We start from the raw sequence: 18,191 nt of genomic DNA on the forward strand, positions 1-18,191 counted from the left end.
TAAAGGTCTGGCCAGAGAACAAAGGAGTCCTGAAGTTCAGCCTCTGGTTACCTGACAGGAAAAGGCATCACTGAAATCTCACCATGTCAGGTGAATGCATTTTTTAAGAACTCAATACATTTTGCATTATCTACAGGCCAATTATTAATTTATTGCTTCCGCAAGAAAACAGTTTCCAGGTCAGTGAGAGAGAGCTGTCAAATGCAAAAAAATGAGAGAATGTAATGTGCTTAATATGTATAAGAATAATTAATTTACAGTTTTAATTTTACATTTTATATAATTTTATTTAAAGCAACTTTTTTTGAGTACGGACTCATTGAATAAAATATTTTTGTGTAATATGTGATGCTTGAGATGTAAAAGTGCTGATGGTTTTATGTACAGTTTTCATTAAAATCACATGTATACCAGTTATTTTTCAAAAAATTAAGAAATACAAAATATTATATTACAGTGTCTTTAAAAAGTGCCGTATAGCCTACAAACACTTATTTATTAAGGTAAACAAACAGTTCAATCTAAAAATTACAATCAGCATGGATGATAGTAGCAAGTTGACATAGGCCTACTGTTGATGGAAAAACAATGTAATATGAAATACCTTGACAACAGTGTTTGAGCTAGTTAGTGAGTTAAGTTCTGTTTTTTAGGCTTGAAATGTATTTTGTGTAACACCCCCTGCCAATTACCTGTGAAGACCAGCAGGTGTCACAACAATCCTCATGATAAATTGACTTAAAAGGCTAATTCACCTAAATTAAAATAGAAAAAAACATTGTCTTAAAAACCTAGTCTTATCCATGGGAGACATTTGATTTTATTTGTCCATACCTTGAGTAATTGTTCTTAAAGAGGTCTGCCTTTATGCCAATACAATGGAGTCTGCTTGTGGTGCTCACATTATTGAAAAATGACATTTAGAAACATCAAAGTGTCTTTCCAGATACGTTAACCCTGTCACTCTGAACAATCACAGACCTGTATGGGAGCAAGTTTCAATGGAACTCATTGCTACCACAAAATATAGCTTACAGCCTAAAAGTGACACTGCAGCTGTTGCAAATACAATTGTTCAACACTGTGAGCACAAAAAACATTTTAATGTAGCATGTAGGCCTATTATAATGAAAAAAAATGATGCTGGAATTGTGAATCATTCTGACTGATGAATAAATAAATTCTCTCTCCAGAAGGAAACAACACGTTTGACGATTATGATTACAGCCAATACTACAATGGAAATGACAGTGACGTGGCTCCTTGCAGCAATAAAGAAATGAGAGAATTTGGCAAGGTGTTTCTGCCCGTCCTGTACACTTCAGTTTTCATCATTGGAGTCATTGGTAGGTGTGTGTGTGTGTGTGTGTGTGTGTGTGTGTGTGTGTGTGTGTGTGTGTGTGTGTGTGTGTGTGTGTGTGTGTGTGTGTGTGTGTGTGTGTGTGTGTGTGTGTGTGTGTGTCAGATATACAGAGAGAGAGAGAGAGAGAGAGAGAGAGAGAGAGAGAGAGAGTGAGAGAGAAATTTTACATGAGTGTGTGGTTGATAGATATAAAGTTTATTTTCCTCTCCTCAGGTAATGGCCTAGTGGTGTGTGTCCTGGTGAGACACCGCAACCAGACAAACCTGACAGACATCTGCCTTTTCAACCTGGCTCTCTCTGACCTCCTCTTTGTCTTGACACTGCCTTTCTATGCTAACTATGCTGCGGTCGGCAGTTGGACTTTCAGGGACTTTTTGTGCCATTTCATCGGTGGCTCCCACAACGTCGGATTCTTAAGCAGCATCTTCTTCATGGTTGTCATGACACTGGACCGCTATATGACCATCATACACTGGCGCAAGATTGCAAATTACCGTACTGTGAAGATGGGCCTCGCTCTGTCCATGGTTATCTGGATCCTCAGCTTTTGCATCTCCCTACCAAATTATGTGTTTACAATGGTGAAAAATGAGTCTAACCATCTGAGTTGTGCTTATAACCCAGAAAACAAAGCCTGGAATGTGTTCAATGTCTTTGCAACAAATATCTTGGGTCTTGTGTTTCCCTTGTTGGTGATGGTAGCTTGCTATTCCAGGATCGTGCCCGCTGTGCTCAAGATCAGGAGTGCAAAGAAGTATCGTGTTGTCAAGCTGACCATCTCCATTGTGGTTGTTTTTTTTCTGTTTTGGGCCCCATACAACATTTCCTTTTTCTTGCGGTTTCTGCAGCATAACGGTGTAATCATGTTAAATGATGATTGTCATTCTGACACAAATTTAAGGTTATCAATAACAGTGACTGAGACCATTGCTATGACTCACTGCTGCCTGAATCCCATCATATACGCCTTTGTGGGACAGAAGTTCATGAAGCGTGTTGTACAGTTGTTGAGGAAATGGCTGCCTGGGATACAACTTCTCTCCACCGCAGATTTGTCAGATAGCACATTCCGGAAAAGCTCAGTTATGTCCAGGTCTTCTGACGTTACCACTTTTAGTCACATAGGCTAGGTGGCGGAAGTGTGATGTAATATGCTTTCTGAACATTTCCTGTAGTGTTCTGACTTAGATCAGCAGTGTCGCATCTATAAAACCTGCTTGTACATATAAGCCTTTACTTATTAATTTGCTCCTGAATCTGGAATATAGTGTTTTCTCAGCATCTCATCTTATTTTCTAAATACTATGCATAGGTATTGCCTCTCCATTGCTTGGTGTGACATAAGAGGAAATATGGCTGCACTTTAATTTGTACCTCTTGACTGAAACTGTAAACGACAGCCTAACCACAAAGTATGTTGTGCTAAAACTGTGCCTGATAGGTTAAAACCTTTTCTGCTTTTCTTTTCCCCTTTTTTACACGTTTGTTGATGAGTCTGCAAGTTGATGAATAGACAGTTATGCTACATGGAAAAAAACACCATTAAAAAGGAAGTTAAGTGGGTATTTTTACTACATGTAACTTTCCTTTGTGGAAAGACTTTTTCATTCAGATGTTTGTTGACGAATCAAAGCAGTAAACTAACATGAAGTTTGCACTCTTAGTCATATTTTTCATTTTAATATGGAAAATATTTTGGCTCATATCTGTATCTTTCTCACATATTTTCTCAGTATTGTTTTATCCCTCACATTTGTACATATGTGTATTTCATCTTTGTATTTTTGTTTTCATATCGAATTCAGCATATTTTTTTAGCTTCATATCAGATGGCATTTGCACATATTTTAATTTTTCAACATTGTATCCTTTAGTGCTGTAATTGTCAATTGCTGATATGTTTTTATATTTGACATTTGCGTTGTCCTTGTCTATTTGCTGTTATCATGTGAATATTCATTTTTGCAGTGACCTGATTTGCCAGTGGGGATTATTAAAGTTTGATCTACTCTCATCACCTCTCCTGTCTATAACCAAAGACCAAAAATATGTTTGAATGGGTTTTAGAATATAAATTTCATGGTACAATCCATGCTGCACTCATTTAAAATCATGTTGTACCTCAGCTTGTGTTTGTGGTTGTGAGACTGATTTGCAAATAGTTTTACCTCTGAAATGGGGCCAGTTACTATTTTCTCCTTCTCAGGTGAGAAACCTTTTCAAAGGTGAGGCCTGTTTGTGTATCTGCTTCTCTTTTTTGTGTCACTTATTCGGATGCTCATTTTAGCCGATTTATGCTGCTATAGATCCTCCATTCTCTGCTCCACCTCCGCTCTCTCTCAGATGCTCTCCTTTTGCGGATCATTACGGTATGTTTACTCTTTCCTTCACACGTAATTCTGTTATGCTTAACTGGCAGTAAATGAATGTTTTCCAGGTATATTCTGGTTGTTATCGGACAGATATGGCCATCATAGTCTCTCTCTATCTCCTCTTAGTGCCAAAAGATGCAACTAGATTGACATGTATAAGCTTGCCAATTAAAGTTCTAGTTTATTTTTAGAATTATTATTCCTGTTTTCACCACGTCTTATTGTGTAGGATGAATTTGGGTAAGCTGGGACACTGGATACTTTAGGACACCTAAACTCCTGTTCTAAAAACATCTAGTCAACAGGCCTTTTATTATGGATGTCTTCTCACTGAAACGACTCACACGACTTCATGCTAGCGATGTTACAGAAAGAGACACTTCATTTAGAAGCTCCCCCTGACAAGGTCAGTGACATAGGATTTTGACAAGATTAATATTATGTGGCATGGTCCTCTGCAAGCAGTCGTGCACTCGCCTCACCTCCATCCTTAGGCCGACCTCCTGCATGCCTCTTTTCAGCAGCATCATTGTCAGTGACAACTGATAGAGCCCCAAGATGCAGTACCACCTTTGGTACATGATGTTGAGGTGGCGACAGAGTGGTAGGGCAACAGTTCATACAGGGAGCAGCAGTCTCATTTCAGGACTTGGTCAAGTTTCCAGTCCAAGAAGGACCAACCACCATCCAAGAGAGATAAAAACTGCCTCCATGAACTTCAAAAGCTATGAACATTTGCCTACATTCAGGGGAAAGTCAAAGGAAAAGGGCCAAAGTCACAGCCAAAGCCAAATCCCAATAAGAATGGGGACAGAAATGATCCCAAAAATGCAGAAGAGTGTCTGTCCTGTGCAGTCTGCAGCCATTCGTATCTTGAAACATATGAATGAGATAATGGCGTGATAGATGATGATGAGTCTCTCACCTCAAGTGACTGTTTTTGTTATTATTATTTGGATATTGCTTCCTGGATTTTGTGTGTAATCTTTTTGTCTATTTTTTTTTATTACCACACTGGCAGGTGACCTTTTGAACAGCTGCTGATCAAAAGTGTTTTTGTTGTTTTATTATTTTTTTTATTGTGTGCAACCCCACTAATAGTCTTTTACCTTGTCCCTTTCCAGAAGCTGAGGGTTTAAAGTGGTCGTGGTTTGGCTCTTGTGGTGGTGGTGTCTCCTCCTTGTGTGCAGTCTTTTTTCGTTTCACCCCCTCTGCTTGATTCCTCACGTGTGATTTGGGGTGACACCTCCCATTCCTCATTAGCCTGCATCTACACCGGTAGGCCCCAGCTCTGGAACTAACCTTGTTGCGTTAGTAGTAGGCTGTCACAGTTAGCGCCTTAATAATGTGTTAATAATGTGTTAATAATGTGTTAATAACACGTAAACAAAAAAATCATTTTAACTGTGTTATTTTTTAAAAACTTGCGATTAACGCATGTTGTGTTTGACCCTTGGCCCGACCTGTAGTTTAGAAATAAGGAAGTGATGCAGCAGTAACATTTAGGATAACAAGCAGACCTCAGCAGATTTATTATTGATCATCTCTTCAAAGATTTCCTTCTACTATAGGAACATGTTGTGTTTGGCTTCTATGATTATCCTAAGAAGGAAGAAAAATGTTATTTCTTAATAAATTTGATTTTATTTCTGTCAAAGTTTTATATCCATAAGAGTAAATTTAATAAGAAAGAACCTTGTTTTGTTTTTTTTCAGAAAGAAATTGAGCATTATTTTAAGTTACTTGACAATTTGACTAATCAAAAGGCTATTAAAACGTTAAATATCTGTACCCATTACAACATTTTTGTTTAATGTTAGTACCCCTGGCTCATCTGTTATTTGATGCCTTACTTGTATACTGTTCACTGTATACTGTCTGTATGCTCTTTTTTCAATAAAAAAAAAGAGAGACATTTTTTTTAGGATAACAAGCAGAAATGGATAAAGAAAAGATTCTTATGAAGTGGTAAATTCAGGTACAAAGCCCTGACAGATCTAGATCAGTTCTATCCACAAGACCAAAGTTATTTACATTACGGAGTACGTCGAGTCTCAAATATCAGTCGCTGGCCAAGCAGATATCAATACTGAGAGATCTCCTCCTGCTCAATAACGGCAGACCTCTGTGTGTGTGTGTGTGTGTGCGTGTGTGTGTGTGTGTGTGCGTGTGTGTGTGTGTGTGTGTGTGTGTGTGTGTGTGTGTGTGTGTGTGTGTGTGTGTGTGAGCGTGAGGGTGGAAGAGAGCGAGACAGACTTTGTGTGAGAGAGAGAGAGTGAGAGAGAGAGAGAGAGAGAGAGAGAGAGAGAGAGAGAGAGAGAGAGAGAGAGAGAGAGACTGCGTTTGAATGGGTGAGTGAATGTAACTAGTAGTAACTGATATCATAACTGACAGCAGATTTTTGGAGCATGCAGTATTTCATTGTTCTGGATTTTGTTTCAATAAGCATACAGTATGTATTCACTCCCATGTTATTAAAAACTTGAAAAATATCCCTTTTTAAGTACATTTAGAAAAAAATGTAAATGTGCGATTAATCGCAAGTTAACTCATGACAATCATGGCATAATTGCAATTAGATATTTTAACTGATTGACAGCCCTAGTTTATGTATTTTGTTTGTGCTAACCAAATTATTGCTCTTTTATTGATATTTTTACTTTATAAAATTCACATATTTTTCCCTGGTTAAAACCCCTGGGATGGCGTAGTTGTATTCCTTTGAATATACTGGTTAATTCCCTGCAAACCCAATCACTTCCCACATTTACATTAAAATTAAACAAATGTTAGTGCCTCCAACATTTAGCTGAGAAACTGCATGATAACTACAAGATATATAGTAAAAAGTAAAAGTATATTTGAAATTTGGCTGGTAATTGATTTAGCACTGTATTGGTGCCATGCATTTGTATAACAATATTGATCAATTTTTATGTGGTTTTGAATTTATAGTTAACTTGTGTCGTCACACAAGATTCAGTTCAGATCTACTTTGTATTTAAAACAATAAGTACCAAAAACAGTGAGATTTCAATTCAATTCCTGATGAACTGATTTTCAAAAGTTCATATCACCTAAAACGTGTTTGAGAAATGAATAATGAAAATGAAAAAAGCTACTCATTAGAATACATTTTCCCCCAACTCTTCTTTCCACATATTCAGGGACATTTCTCAGAAAACCACACTGACACCTCTGTGCAAGTTTGACTAGATAGGGAGGAAATAGCAAAAGCTTAGCACTGTTCGTCTTACCAGAAATGAGATCTGTTGCAGGATTTGACACAAAAAGCGAGCAATGCAAGTTGACAGGATGACATGTGAGCTTGATGTGCAACACAAGAACATTGAAATTCGGGAGCAGTGATATTAACAGAGAATGTGGTAAGAACATTAGCATTTCACTTTTAAAACATTTCAGCTGCTGTTTACTAGACTTATTGCCTCCCTCTCACTTCCTACACTTATATTTACAGTGTGTAGCTGAGGGTTGCATGTGCACGTGTGTGTGTGTGTGTGTGTGTGTGTGTGTGTGTGTGTGTGTGTGTGTGTGTGTAAACAGCATCAGCCACAGGAAGTGAGGGTCGGCATGGGTGGTTCTACATTTGTGATTCTGAACACCAGAGAGAGAGAAAAAACTGAGATGTGGTTTAAAAGAGATCATATCAATTTGATTATGGTCAGAATAGAAGGAAGTTAAGACAGACAAGCATGAACTATACACATAGATTTCAGTGGTGATGGTTTTTGGAAATGTTTATTCTATCTTTGACATTACAATGCATTGATCAGCCAAAGTGAATGCAACAAAAATATAATAGGTTCTGGGGTTTTCTTTCAAAATTAGAAAAAGTGCTCTCAGGTTTTTATGAGCCATCGCTCTACTTTTAATATGTTTGTTACAGAAGCCTTTCATGTGTGACTCACAAAACAATGACTACATATGAAAGGTTCAACTAAAAGGGCAGGAAAGTCCAGTTATACTCTGAATTCCCTCACTTTGTCATTTGAGTGTTTTACAGATCATTTCTTCTTCTTTTTAGGTGTTTATTTCTATAAGGGGATCAATCTGGAACACACAGAGTTCAGTTAAGGGAAATATGATATCTTCTATTTCTATCAGTTGAACATTTGTGAGTTGTCAGCGGAGTCAGTCAAGGGAGGATTTATCTCACCATCAAAAGAAAATAAATTCAGAATTGAAAAGATCACATTGTTAATAATGTAAGTAGAAGAACTTCTTCTATATATTACTGGTTCAGCTGGTTTGGTTTTGCATTATAATGAGAACACATTAAAGTCAATTACAAGTGAGAGGTTAAGTTCAATAATCAAGAATTGGCTTAAAGACCAAAAGTTGGCTCTTTATATGGCAACAAAAGAATAAATATTAGTTGGATGAAAACTTAGAAATTACCTAGATGTTAACATGTTTCTGCTGAATGCTCTATTAGTTATCCGTGACAGTCTGAGTGGAAAGACAGCGGCATTCAAGGCTGTACAGAAAGTGAACAACACAGCAAGATTTTTGGGGAGAAAAGTGAAATTAAGAAGTTAATTACCATTTGTCCTGTGGTGTTTATAGCAGAGCTGTTCACAAGTCATTTTTTACAAGTCCAAGTCAAGTCTCAAGTCTTTGAGCTAGAGTCCAAGTCAAGTCTCAAGTCTTTGAGGGTCAAGTCCAAGTCAAGTCTCAAGTCTCTGGTCAAGAGTCCGAGTCAAGTCTCAAGTCTCTCGCCAACACTAATTCAAATTCCTTCATATATTCAAAGACCTTGATATAGGACAGTATGAAAATGTACCAATTGTAGGTTCACTATAGAGAATCTACTGCAATGTGATGTGAAGAAACATACACTAAGAATTATTTCAATTCCATAACTGTATTTTCTTCAACAAAAAAATAATTATTTTAACAATGTTGTAAAATATAACAAAATGAACAAAACATGAACATCACAGAAACACTGCACTGCAGTTTAACACTGTGGTACAAACACATGTTCATTATTTTTTTCTCCAAGCTGCCTTTTATCTGCTGCTTAACACAACACACAGCAGGGAATGTGTGGGGATATTATAAAATATATATATATATATATATATATATATATATATATATATATATATATATATATATATATATATATATATATATATATATATAAAATGACCATAGTTAACGCAACGTTGTGTTTTTTAATAATTAGTAGCGGAGCCACTAAGTTAGTGGCACTAAGCATAATAAGAGTTGCGGTGGTTTCCTGTCTGAGCTTTCAAAATAAAACATTTGCTATTGTGCGCTTCTTATTATTATTAACAAACAAATTTGGGGCTTGTCAATTACGGGAGAAATGACGGGAGGGCGGCGGGAGATGGTTTCGAAATATGGGAGAACCAGGGAAAATCGGGAGTGTGAAGGCATTGTATCCAAACGTAATGATCTGAGGCACTCCTGCTGAACTTATCGCACTCGCCATTGTCAATGTCTGATACTGAAGATGCGCGCTTCACACATGGCGCATGCGCGTGGCATGACGTTGGTGTTTACATCTAGCTCAGAGCCAGAGATCATACAAAAAGATGAATGACAGATAAATAATGAGAATAATAATAATAACATGAAATAAAGGTTGTTCGCGAGTCTCGAGCCTCGAGTCGAAGTCAAGTCTGAAGTCTTTTGAGGTCGAGTCCAAGTCGAGTCTGAAGTCACAGTTTAGTGAGACTTAAGTGCAACTCGAGTCCGAGTCGCGAGTCCGAGTCCCCAGCTCTGGTTTATAGTATTTAATTTGTTTATGGTTTGAAGGTCTAGGAAGAGAGTGTGGTCCAAATTTAGAGCACAAGGCGAACACCAAGTCCAATAGGATAGGTGGTTTTGGGGTATAGAGCTACACGACCACAAACTACACCACTTTTGTCACTTTGGGGGAACTTACACCCACCATACTAAAGCTAGTGTTGGAGACTTGTCATTTCCTAGTTGCAACACCATCATGTGTGCTGGTTAATTTAGGTTATGTGTTTCCAGGAAATTGAATAGGTTACTTTTGCACACTAAAACTGAGGTAGCAAACCACATTGAAAAAGAGATCAAATTGTAACACTTGCAAAACATACTCATTATAACTTGTCTGTAATTCATATAATTAAATTTTTTTGCTGTTTGTTCTTGTTGATACTCACCCTGAATCTTGCATCTTTGATTTCCTTGCTAAAAAGACCACAAAAGTCCATCTTATGGACTTAATTCTGTCATTATTGATGTGTTGTACTACTGTGGTTAACCAAAGTACATGTTCTGTTCCTCCTCACACAGCTCAATGAATACATCAGAGAACAACACATTTTATTCCTCAGACATGTACGAGTATGACTATGGTTCCAATTGTGCCCAGGATCCCACTTCATATACATCCGATGGATCCGTGGTCTTGACAGTTCTCTACTACACGCTATTTGGTCTAGGTCTGCTAGGTATGTTCAAAAAGGCCTGAATCTTAAAAAGAAAAGGAAATATAAATCACTATCTTGACACATTTGAAGGCACTTTGTAAGCATTTAACTGAAACCGTTACATGCAACAGTTACTGTAGATATGTGCAACATTTCAGTTTTACAGTTTGTCACAAGCAATATAAGAACCCCAAATATATAAAACTAATTATGACAATTGATTTCACAGGCAACACCACAGTTATCTGGATTCTCCTCCGGTACATAAAGATGAAGACGATGACGGACGTATGCCTCCTCAACCTGGCTATGTCTGACCTCATACTGGCTTCATCTCTGCCTCTCTGGGCCTACAATACCGAGAACATTGTATCATGCAAACTGATGACAGGAGTCTATCAGGTGGGGCTTCATTTTCATCATTTTTAATATTTAGAACACAAAATGACAACTTGGCCTGAGAGTTAGACAGATTTTGGAAAGGCTACTTACTGAAGAAGCAGAATTGATAGAGAAGTGCAGATTACTTGTTAGCTATTATTAGCAGTTAAAATACCTCTTTCACATCTGCTCCCTGACAAAACACAGCATCTGAAATGCCTCAGTGCAAGTATTTCAGTAGTTCTCTTTTTTACTACTTTTTTTTAAGGTTGTATAACTGTTTCTATGTAACACTTTAAACACAAGTTGTATGTGTGTTAGTGTGTGGTCAGGGGGGGGGGGGGGGTTATATAATTGGGGAATTATTCTGCTAAAAAGGAAGAAGAGATCCAGTTTTCCATGGTAATATCAGCTGTCCCCTGGTGATGTATGAAACAGCTAAACAGAGACCTTCTTTGTGTCTGGTTAAGTTTCATGTAACATCCAGTTTCAATTTCTGCTCTTCTGAACAGTTGGGATTCTACAGTGGGACTTTGTTTGTGACTCTTATGAGTGTGGACCGCTACCTGGCCATCGTCTGCGCTGTGGCAGCCATGCGAACCCGAACACTTCGATATGGAATCATAGCCAGCATCATAATCTGGCTTATAGCTGTCATCATGGCAACCCCTCAGGTCAGATTTGCCTCCATAGTGGACGATGACGACTCCCTCAAGTGCCAGCCTCTGTACCCTGAGGACTGGCAGCAATTTTGGAAGATGCTGCGAAACTTCAGTGAGAATACAGTGAGCATTTTACTGTGCCTCCCCATCATGATTTTCAGCTATGTGAATATCCTTGTTGTGCTGTCCAAGTCCAGGAACTCCAAAAAGGACAGAGCTGTGAAGCTGATCTTCACTGTTGTGTGTTTGTTTGTGTTGTGCTGGGTGCCTTACAACGTCATAGTTTTCCTTCAGACACTGGAGCTTGTTCAAATCCTGGTCGACTGCGAGGTTTCAAGATCTATCAACTCTGCCATGTGTTTTGCTGAGATCATTGCACTATCTCATTGCTGTGTAAACCCAGTTATCTATGCGTTAATCGGGGAGAAATTTAGAAAGTCACTGGCCAAAATGCTGAGTAGATACCTCTGCTGGAGTTACCAGAGCAGAGGAGCTTTCAGCCACAGAGATACCACAGACAAAGAGACCTCCAACACACCTGTAAAATCTGATTATTAATACCTTACTTCTGTGTGGGTGCATGTGTGCATGCTGTGATGTATTTCTTTCCTCTTTGACTACAAAGACAGCAAAGTGTGTGTGTGTGTGTGTGTGTGTGTGTGTGTGTGTGTGTGTGTGTGCGTGTGCGTGTGGTTTGTACTGTAAGAACTGTAAGTTACTCCGACTATTCCTATTCATTTCAGAAGTGTACAGATGTTTATGAGACGATTATTGAAATGGAATGATTAATGATTAAATGTGTATTTGTAACTTTTAAAAATCATGTTGTTTTTGTAAATTCAAATAAAGAGTAAAAGTAAATGCTTGTGTTATGTGTGTGAAATGTCACAAGCCGCACTTCACCATGACCTGATGAAACCACAGATAGTAATTATTCAGCAAGAAGTGTGCTGTTCACACTTCTTACTTCTTGTATAAACTGTATGTACTGTATAAACTCCTTGTCTTTTTTTGGTGGATTTAGATCTGTTAATTTATTGAACTGCTCAGGTAATTGTTCGCAATTGTAAATCTAATTCAGATCATATTTAGTTTGCATTTATATTTTCTTAATTTAAGGAGTCTTCTTTGTTTAAAGCAAGATAACTTTCAGCTGCATTTGCTGGTTTCAATCTATAGAGTCAAGAAAAAGAATATGTTAGATGTGAACCTTATTTAGATATGGTTGTACAGAGGTAGGGACAGACTCATCTTTATCATGGATTGCATTGTTTTTATTGTAATGTAAATAAAAAATAAAAAACATGACTTATTTTAACATGTATTAAAATACAGAGTTAGTTTCCATTATGTATGTTTTCTTAAAATTACCAAAAGAAGGGTCTAAAGTTTTAAGTTTTAAATCCCAAACAATGCATTCAGGGAAATATGGTAATATACTGATCACGTTTCTTTAGAATCTCAATTCAATGAGTTAAGTGAACTCTCAGCAATACAGTAATTCAATTCATAATTTCAAGTCAAAAGACATCAAGTCTCAATAACTACCTCCAATAAATTTGAGCTCTGGAATATTATTGAAACAAAAATACAATATTTTAGGATAAATCAAATTTCCTTTTATTCCATTTTTCACTAAGTCATAGTAGCTGATTCCACTAAATACAAGTCAATTCCTGTATGTATGTCATATAACAACAACTGAAATGACTAACTAGTCAGTGTTTGGTCATCTATCCCTTCAACTCAGCTCCTGTTTGAATCAAAATGATGCATACAAAATATGAATATATCAATGTCTCAATTTGAGCTTTACATGTTAGTCAGAACTTTTCCCAACACAGAGAAAGCAATTCGGTGCCTGCACACTGTGCTCTTTTGAAACAGCGGTTGGTCTAGCCGTGTCAGTAGTATCACTTCTTCTAAGCAAAACAGTAAAAACCTACATGCAGAGCTGTGCAAGCTATGTGTTCTTGCAGGTCTGGTCACCTTGCATGTTTTTTTAAGTTTGCATCTGTGGACTTGTGGTTCCATGTATCTGCGCACACCGTGAGCGTTTCGAAAGCGCTCGCAGGAACTACAAAACCATACACCTTCTATATGAAAACCCACAAGCCCACCCTAATAGCTGTGTTTGAGGATGGGTAAATTTTAAAAGTTTGCTCACATCTCACACCTTCTCTTCCTCGAAGTGTTAACCATTTCTAACCTCTCGTGAATAATACAGCAGATTTGATCATCTACCACAGCATATTGTGATCCATGATGAATACCACCATCGAATATCATAACAACACTGGCAGGTAAAGGTTTGGGTTTGGGTTTTTTTTCCACTTTTGCATACGCTTTACGTCACATATCTGACATGTCTGTTTTTACACACAAATTTAACTGTGTCTTTTTCTATCAGTGTGGCGAAAAGATTAGCACACTATGGTTAATTTGCATGTAATTAATTCAAACAGGCAAACATTTCAATATTATTTTGTCTTCATCAGAGTCATAGATAAAGGTATAATGTAAACAGATGTGTTTTTTTTGGATAATTGTAAAAAGTATAAAAATGTATCTCTCATAGAGATATGAATCATTATTAGCTCAGCAATGGTGATACTGTTTTTTACACTATAAAATTGTGTACTTTCAGTGAAGCATCCTGGATTTGGATAGTGTTAAAAGTATTTGGATTCCTATCATTTATAGTGTTTCGGTGCACCTATGTTTAAGTTAAATTCATATCAAAAACACTTTATTCCCTCATAAAGAGACCATTTGAGGCAAGAGAGTTTGCATCAGAAGTTCATAAGACAGTGTTTTTACACACATTAAAACTAAAGTCAAATTAGAAATATGACAATGTTAGAAAGTGTTGCAATACACAAGGACTTTGGCAGTGGCCAGGCTGTGGCAACAATATCCAATATCACAGAGACACATATAATGTCAAAATGCCAGAGTGGGACACATTTTGAGAGAGAGTCAATCAGTCAATTCAAGTCAAGTACATTTTATTTACATAGTACCAAATCACAAAAGAAGTGAACTCAGGGTACTCATCACATAGATCAGGTCTAGACTGTACTCTTTAATTTACTGAGGACCAACATTCCCTTTAACAGAAAGAAAACACATGCAGAACCTACCTCTAGTTGGGCCGCCATCTGCCTTGATTGGTTGGCTTGAGGGAGACAACAAAAATAATAATAACGACAATAGAAATATGACTAATAATAATGATAGCAGGTGTGGGTTTCAAGCAAGACCACGGCAGAAAGCAAAACTACAATCTATAGAAGCCTGTAATCAATTAGGCGGTCCTAGACACAATCCACAAAAACCTGAGAGACGAGAAAACCCAAAAACTCTGGGCAAGAAGTTAGTAACATTGTTTAGTGATACATGAATGCATTCAGATGGAGTGGGAGAGGGGGAGAGATGAGCTCAGTCTATCATGGGAAGTTCTCGGGCAGTACCTGGCACAGTGGGAAAGTGGTCTTAGATTTTTTGGACCCTACTGTATATAAGGTGAATAGTATTGGTCTAAGCACAGAACCTTGTGGAACTTTTGCGTGCATGGAGGATTCAACATTACAAACTGAAATGGATCTGATAGATAGGACTTAATTCAATTTAATGCAATGGTTGAGTGAAAAATGTTGTGTTAAGGCTGTCATTGACATCCACCTGAATATTAATCACCTATTATAATTATAATTAATTATCTGTACTAAGGACTAAGTTTCATAATACCTCAGAGAATTCAGATAAATATTCACAGTACAGGCCAGGAGGGCAGTACACTATAACAAATAGAACTGGCCGTAAAGTTTTCCAGGTTGGTCAAGAAAGACTAACTAACAAGGCTTTCAAATGAGTTATAATTATGTTTAAGTCTAGTATTGATTATCAGACTTGAGTTAAAAAACGGCTGCATCTCCACGTCCTTGGCTGGTGTCTTGAGGAATGCGAGTATTAATATGATTGCAGGTAGTGGATTTATTTATAATAACATAGTCTTCATAATACAACCAAGTTTCAGTGAGACAAAATAAATCAATATAATAATCTTGGATTACATTGTTTAAATGACACCCATGTTCTGGTTCCAATGCCATAAGTATCATAAACTGAATCTAGCTGTGCTGAAATGTCTGTCTGGTTTAGTATATGTTGGCCAAACAGAAAAAAGCTTTAGATATCCAAACACAAAACTGTTAATATGCACACAAACAAAGGGGGGTTGTGAAACAGCAGGCTAACCATGAATCTGCAGTCATTGTGGCAAATAGAGGTAGTAACTTCACAGAGAGGCATCCTGGATTCACAGTTCATACGCAAGTGAGCCCTTGGCAATGATGAAGAACTGAATTTATCTTGCTTCTTATGATTGATAATCATACCTGCTGCTTGTTGTGGTACTTGCATGCATGGTATGTAGCACTTGGACCTAGGCTCAAGTACATCCTTTGGATATGCAGATATAATTAAAATTATGCATTAAAAAAAGCAACATCCCACCATTTATTTATGCACTTTGTTTATATTATGTAATCTAAACTTTCTGCTGAATTACAGAAAGTCAATACACTTCTAAATATATACTGTATTTTTATCATTGATGAGAAACAAACCTATTAATTTATATAGATGTATTGTATAATTACCCAAAAATCATCATAAAACTTTTAAGCAGTAAAAATAATTGTAGAAAACAAAAACTCTGACTAGACTCCTAGTTCCTCATATTTTCCTTTCTTTTTCTTCAGAAAGTAGGTCATGTTTTTTTTTCTTTTCCAGGCAGATGATCATGGCTGCAACGATATCTACTTTCACTCTTTTCAGTGGTTTAAGTGAGGATCAATCTATGGAAGGCCTATCAGTCAGGTAAGAAAGCTGTAGATTTACTACAGCTGAACCACATACCTCCATATTTTACAATGTTTTTTCAGATCACACTGCCATGAAGTCTGTGCTATGTCATCTGCCTGTGCCTCGCTAGCTTCAACTGTTTTTGTTTAGCCTGAAGTATTTGCACAGAATTACTAACAGCTGTGTGTTGTGTAGTGTGTCTATTTTGCTATCCAAAATCTGGCTGCAGGATTAAACAATTTCATTATTCTTGTTTGACAATCCATCATTTCTTAGTGAAAAGAAACTTTAAAAGTTTTATAGCACTCCCTATTGCTACAGTGCGTTGTAGTATACTTTTTTACATGTATGATTAGCAAGATAGTTGTAGTAAACTGATCTGAAATGATTGAAACTTTGTAATCATTAATTCTTCTTTGTTGGTTTTGCCTTATCCAGTACTTCTGAGGCATCCACTACCCCAAACACCTCAAGCTATGACTATGACTACCCGGACTATGACTATGGGAGATGTGTGTATGACAAACATGGGACCTATTTTCTTCCAGCCCTCTACTCCATCCTCTTCCTCCTGGGCTTTCTGGGTAACTCTCTGGTCATCTGGGTCATCACTTGTGGGGTGCGACTTCGCAGCATGACCGACGTGTGTCTTGTAAACCTGGCCATTGCTGACCTGCTCTTGGTGTGTTCCCTTCCCTTCTTAGCCCACCAAGCCCGGGACCAGTGGGTGTTTGGGGATGAAATGTGCAAGGCGGTCCTGGGAATTTATCACATTGTTTTCTACTGTGGGATCTTTTTTATCTGCCTGATGAGCATTGACCGATACTTGGCTGTCGTACATGCTGTTTACGCTATGCGAGCACGGACACGGTCTTTTGGAATGATTGCAGCTGCTGTTACATGGGTGGCTGGATTTTTGGCTTCCTTCCCTGAATTGATCTATCTCAAACAAGAGGCTACTAATGATTCCCTGAACTGCTATTCTGTGTATGAAGATCCGCAGAAGAGCGCATCTAGTAGTCACTTCTGGACAATCTTCGGCCTTTTCAAAATGAACATTTTGGGGTTATTTATTCCCATTGTCATCATGAGTTTCTGCTACTCAAAGATCATCTGGACACTGTTTCACAGCCGGTCATCCAAGAAACAGGCCATCCGTTTAGTTCTCATAGTGGTAGCAGTTTTCTTCTGCTGCTGGGTCCCTTACAATGTCGCCTCATTGTTCAAAGCGCTGGAGTTAATATACCCTTACACAGAATGTGAAAGCAGCAACACCCTCAGATTGGCTTTACAAGTCACTGAAGCCATTGCCTACTCTCACAGCTGCCTCAATCCCATCCTGTATGTGTTTGTCGGGGAGAAGTTCAGGAGGCACCTGCTGAGATTGATTAACAGGACTCCTTGCAGGCTGTGTCAGGCTATCAAGGTCTTCATACCACAGGACAGAATCGGGTCAGTCTACTCACAAACCAGCAGCCTGGATGAAAGGAGCACTGCTGTTTAAAGTGGGGATATTGGATTGTGGTCATCACCACAAAGGGGTTTTCATTAAATCATAAAGAGGTAATTCTAGATTGCCAGGGGAGGGACTTAATCTCCTAAATATATTATCAACTGGTTGGCAAATCCTCAGAATCATCAGTAAATAGGCTTGAGGCATGGAGAAAGGACTTACAGTAGAACATCACCACTGAAGAGTGGGAGAGGGCCTGTGCCAAAGCCGAACACAAACAGTGATGCGGATGAGGTTAATGCGTACAAGATGTATGTTATTTGGTGTAAAATGATCTGATATCAATTCAACCTAATATTGTCCTCAACCAATGTATGTGTAGTGTATTCATGTGAGTATGTGTACTATATCTATCTATATATATGTGTATATATAGAGATATATATATATATCTCTATATATATATATATTTAACTGTTTATTTAATACATGTTAAATACACACACACACATATGAATATATATTTTTTTATATATATTTTTTTTATACATATTTCAAGTTAGAATTAAGTTTAGTTTAACAATAGGGTATGGTTTGAGATTTTGCACAAGGGAATGGGTATAAAGCTAGTCAGTG

The 18,191-nt window shown here is 37.6% G+C and overlaps 3 protein-coding genes across 3 annotated transcripts; all 3 read left to right on the forward strand.

Annotated features, from left to right (window-relative positions):
- LOC133983255 (C-C chemokine receptor type 1-like) lies at window positions 1-3,377 on the forward strand. The gene is made up of 3 exons (XM_062422278.1): window positions 1-90; window positions 1,194-1,346; window positions 1,577-3,377. Exons 1-3 carry the CDS (start codon window positions 84-86, stop codon window positions 2,491-2,493), a joined length of 1,077 nt encoding a protein of 358 aa, XP_062278262.1. The 5' UTR covers window positions 1-83; the 3' UTR covers window positions 2,494-3,377.
- A 3,653-nt stretch (window positions 3,378-7,030) lies between these two features.
- Window positions 7,031-12,040, forward strand: si:cabz01093077.1 (C-C chemokine receptor type 2). Its single transcript, XM_062422897.1, has 4 exons — window positions 7,031-7,121; window positions 10,054-10,211; window positions 10,420-10,592; window positions 11,084-12,040. The coding sequence occupies exons 1-4, from the start codon at window positions 7,117-7,119 to the stop codon at window positions 11,789-11,791; spliced, it is 1,044 nt and encodes a 347-aa protein (XP_062278881.1). The 5' UTR covers window positions 7,031-7,116; the 3' UTR covers window positions 11,792-12,040.
- Window positions 12,041-13,409: 1,369 nt separating this feature from the next.
- On the forward strand, window positions 13,410-17,606 carry cabz01093075.1. Its single transcript, XM_062422757.1, has 3 exons — window positions 13,410-13,536; window positions 16,031-16,117; window positions 16,541-17,606. Exons 1-3 carry the CDS (start codon window positions 13,496-13,498, stop codon window positions 17,604-17,606), a joined length of 1,194 nt encoding a protein of 397 aa, XP_062278741.1. The 5' UTR covers window positions 13,410-13,495.
- The last annotated feature ends 585 nt before the right edge of the window (window positions 17,607-18,191 follow it).

Source organism: Scomber scombrus, chromosome 7 (genome assembly GCF_963691925.1).
Source record: "Scomber scombrus chromosome 7, fScoSco1.1, whole genome shotgun sequence".
Lineage (NCBI taxonomy): Eukaryota > Metazoa > Chordata > Actinopteri > Scombriformes > Scombridae > Scomber > Scomber scombrus.

Excerpts from the sequence above, each read along its gene's own strand:
- LOC133983255 (XM_062422278.1), top strand. Across the intron at positions 1,347-1,576 it reads TTTCATCATTGGAGTCATTG|GTAATGGCCTAGTGGTGTGT; the intron begins GTAGGTGTGTGT and ends TCCTCTCCTCAG.
- si:cabz01093077.1 (XM_062422897.1), top strand. Across the intron at positions 10,212-10,419 it reads ATTTGGTCTAGGTCTGCTAG|GCAACACCACAGTTATCTGG; the intron begins GTATGTTCAAAA and ends TTGATTTCACAG. Across the intron at positions 10,593-11,083 it reads TGATGACAGGAGTCTATCAG|TTGGGATTCTACAGTGGGAC; the intron begins GTGGGGCTTCAT and ends TCTTCTGAACAG.
- cabz01093075.1 (XM_062422757.1), top strand. The coding sequence starts at position 13,496 with ATGATGAATACCACCATCGAATATCATAACAACACTGGCAG. Across the intron at positions 13,537-16,030 it reads TATCATAACAACACTGGCAG|GCAGATGATCATGGCTGCAA; the intron begins GTAAAGGTTTGG and ends TTTCTTTTCCAG. Across the intron at positions 16,118-16,540 it reads ATGGAAGGCCTATCAGTCAG|TACTTCTGAGGCATCCACTA; the intron begins GTAAGAAAGCTG and ends TGCCTTATCCAG.